Source organism: Myotis brandtii, unplaced genomic scaffold, assembly GCF_000412655.1.
Source record: "Myotis brandtii unplaced genomic scaffold, ASM41265v1 scaffold327, whole genome shotgun sequence".
NCBI lineage: Eukaryota > Metazoa > Chordata > Mammalia > Chiroptera > Vespertilionidae > Myotis > Myotis brandtii.
Window position 1 is genome coordinate 319,786 of NW_005362585.1, and position 3,142 is coordinate 322,927.

At 60.1% G+C, this 3,142-nt stretch overlaps 1 protein-coding gene across 9 annotated transcripts in view; it reads left to right on the forward strand.

The window, feature by feature from the left end:
• RBM10 (RNA binding motif protein 10) overlaps positions 1-3,142 on the forward strand; it is a 28,835-nt gene that overhangs the window by 17,396 nt on the left and 8,297 nt on the right. For 8 of the 9 annotated variants that reach the window (XM_014543490.1, XM_014543488.1, XM_014543489.1 and 5 more), the window contains 2 exons: positions 1,445-1,518; positions 2,953-3,039. In XM_014543490.1, coding sequence (XP_014398976.1) covers positions 1,445-1,518; positions 2,953-3,039 — 161 coding nt within the window. The remainder of the gene's footprint in view (positions 1-1,444; positions 1,519-2,952; positions 3,040-3,142) is intronic. The other variant, XM_014543497.1, reaches the window with a different exon arrangement.

The following is a 3,142-nucleotide window of genomic DNA, read 5'->3' on the forward strand; positions in this document are numbered from 1 at the left end:
CATTTTTCTGTAACGGCCTCTGACCAGAAAGTAGGTCCGGCATGGCCCCACCCATGTATCCCAAGAGGGGAGGCAGGGGATGGCTCTCACCCCAGGGCTCATCCCAAGGAGCAGCCAGAATTTCTGGCCCACCTGTCCCCTCCCTCCCTCTTGCAGGCTGCTTGGAGCTGGCCTGAGGGTAGTAGGGGGTTTTGGGGGGAGCTGTCTCTACAGGATCTCTGGCCCAGGCTCCCCAAGGCAGGCACAGTGGGGCCTCACTCTGCCTGGGCTTCTCTCTCCATCTCAGTCTCTCTCCTCCCCATGCCTTCATATCTCTATCTATCATCTATCTATCTATCTATCTATCTCTCTATGTCTCTCTCTCTCTCTCTCTCTCTCTCTCTCTCTCTCTCTCTCTCTGTATCTATCTATCTATCTCTCATCATACCATTCCATCCTCCTGTGCATCCTAACAGTTCTTCTTTTGGAGATAAAGCATGTACCCCCCAAGCCCCGCCACATCTCCGCCCTCCCTGTGTACGCCTCTGAAGGTAGAGCTGCTTCCTGCAGCCTCAGGCCCGGGTTCCTTTCCTAGCCCTGGCCAGGCTTGGAGTCTCCCTTGATAGCCTGCAGGTCTTGCTCTACTTCACCCTGGCCCAGCTACGTGCTATTAAGATTCTGGTCTCTGCCCACGTAGTGCCCCAGGTGCAGCCTCCTCTGGCCCTGGGCACGTCTCCCAGACACCCACTGATTCTTCACGGCCTGCCTGGCCGATCCCGGCCCCCGTTCTCCTGCTGTCTAGGAGGACCTGGGCGGTGGGCGGCTATACTCTTCCCACCGGGCCCACCTCCCATGCACTGTGGTAAGGCTGAGGTGACATTACCTCCCTAACCGTCCAGGTTCCTGATGGGCCTGGATCCTTCCTAGCCTCACCGGGCAGCTCGACCCAGCTTTCCTTTGGCTCCTTTGATTCAACACCTATTACAGGGCCCCTCCTGGGCTCCCCTGGCCTTGTGCTGGGCCCTGCCCTTCTGTCATTGATTCTGGCCCATGTGGAGCCAGCAGCCTGCCCACCTGCCCTCCTTCCTTCTCTGGAGACAGATCTCTACTCGTCCCCTTTCCCTCCCAGCTCCTTCTCTCCGTCTCTGTCACCCCGGGCTGGCCTGAGCCCCACTTCTGTCTTTCTTCCCAGCTGGCGTGTGTATATCTTTTCCCACCCACCCTCCTCTCTCTGGCTGTTTTCCTCCCTCCTCCTCTCCTCTCTCCTGCTCCTCCCAGTCATCTACCTGGCCTCCCACCCCATGGTCTTTCTCTCTGATTGTTTCTTTCTCTTCCTTTCTTCCTTTCTCCTCTCCCCCTTCCCTCTCTGCCCCCATCCTCTCCCCTCGGGTCCCGCCCCCGGGAACGCCGTGTGTCCAAAGCTGTTGACTAACCCACTGCGTCTGTATCTGAATGCTGTCTCCAGGTCAGAGCCGGGGCTTCGCCTTCGTCGAGTTTAGTCACTTGCAGGACGCTACACGATGGATGGAAGCCAATCAGGTTGCTTTGCCGCACTTGAACCCCCCCCCCAAACAAATACTACTTTGTAATCGAGCGCTCCCCATCGCCTGATTCTTATGGACACAGTTCCCTGCCCTGTGGCCCTGTGTCCCATTCCCCCATCCCCTCTCTCTCCCCCTTCCTGACCCTCAATATCTCCTCTTTCCATCTCTCGCTACCCACTGGGCAGCCCATCAAGAGCCCACAGTCACCACCTGCCCCTCCCCTGCCAGGCACCAGCTCTGCCCCTCCACCTCTCTGGGCAGAGCTTTCAGAGAAAAGACTAGAAGGAAGGGTCTTCCACCAAGGTTCCCACGCCCGGGGGACTGTCCTGCTCCGGGGTTAGGCAGAGCCAGTACTTCGTTCCGCTCTCAGGCATGGCTGGATCCAGCCACGGGGGAATGTAGCTGTCAGCACAGTCATTAGCAAGTCCCATCTTACCAGCTCTCCCCACATGTGAGTTCAGCCCTTTGATTCCTACACAAGAGGCCAGCATTGCTCTGTTGATGTAAAGTACCAGTCAAGCGTGTTAGTTTTATTCCCCAGGACTCACTTGCGGCCCCAGTCCTCCCACTGCACCTACCCGCACAGGAGTCCCCTCCTGCCCTCTGCTGGGGGCGGGCCTGCCCTCTCAGCAAGGAGCCCTGCTGCCTCTCCCAGGGTGGCACGGGCTGCTCCCCCAGCAGCTTTGGGACCTTGAGAGACCCAGGGATCTGCTTGCCCACCCAGAGCCTGGCTCCCTGGTGTGCGGCACTGACACTGGCAGGAAGCATCAGGGGGGCAGGTGTGTCGGAAGAGGGCTCAGCAGGGCCGCCCCTGGGACCATCTCTGCCGGTCCCTAGGCTGATGCCGGTCCCTAGGCTGATGCCGGTCCCTAGGCTGATGCCGGTCCCTAGGCTAGTGCCGGCCCCAGCCAGCCACGGGGAGACAGCCTCCCAGCAGGAACTTCCATCTTTTCAATATGGCTCTTTCTTTCTCCCCTTCTCCAGCACTAGTGCGCGTGTACTCTCTCTCTCTCTCTCTCTCTCTCTCTCTCTTCCTCTCCCCTCCTCTCCCTCCCTTCCCGCCCCCCCTCATCCCCAGTGTAGCCTGTGTAGTGCTGGCCCTGAGTGTGGCCTGGCAGCGTCAGGGCCGAGTGGGGGTTTCCCCACTGTCAGGCAAGCGTCGCTCAGCCGAGCCCTGTGTGCCCGGTTGGCTTGTGTTCACGTGTGCGTGCGCGCGTGCCCTGCAAAGGCAGCAAACAGCTGCGCCCCAGGGCTGTGGCGCTTTCCCTCCCTCCTTCCCTTCCTTCTTCCCTCGTCAGTTCTCCGACCTCCCTCCGTTCCCTGTCCCTCATCCATCCAGCTGAAGGGCTCGCTCACTCTCTTCTCCTGTGCTGAAGCGGTGCTGGGGCACTGCTGCCTGCGCCTCACTCGGCTCTGCTTCTTCCTGCAGCACTCGCTCAACATCCTGGGCCAGAAGGTGTCCATGCACTACAGCGACCCCAAGCCCAAGATCAATGAGGACTGGCTGTGTAATAAGGTACAGGGGCGGTGGGCAGCGGCGGCCACGGGCTGAGACAGCAGCTGCCGTGGCGGCAACATCTCTGTCCCCCTGGGACCTCTGAGGGCTGGGCCAGCTCCAG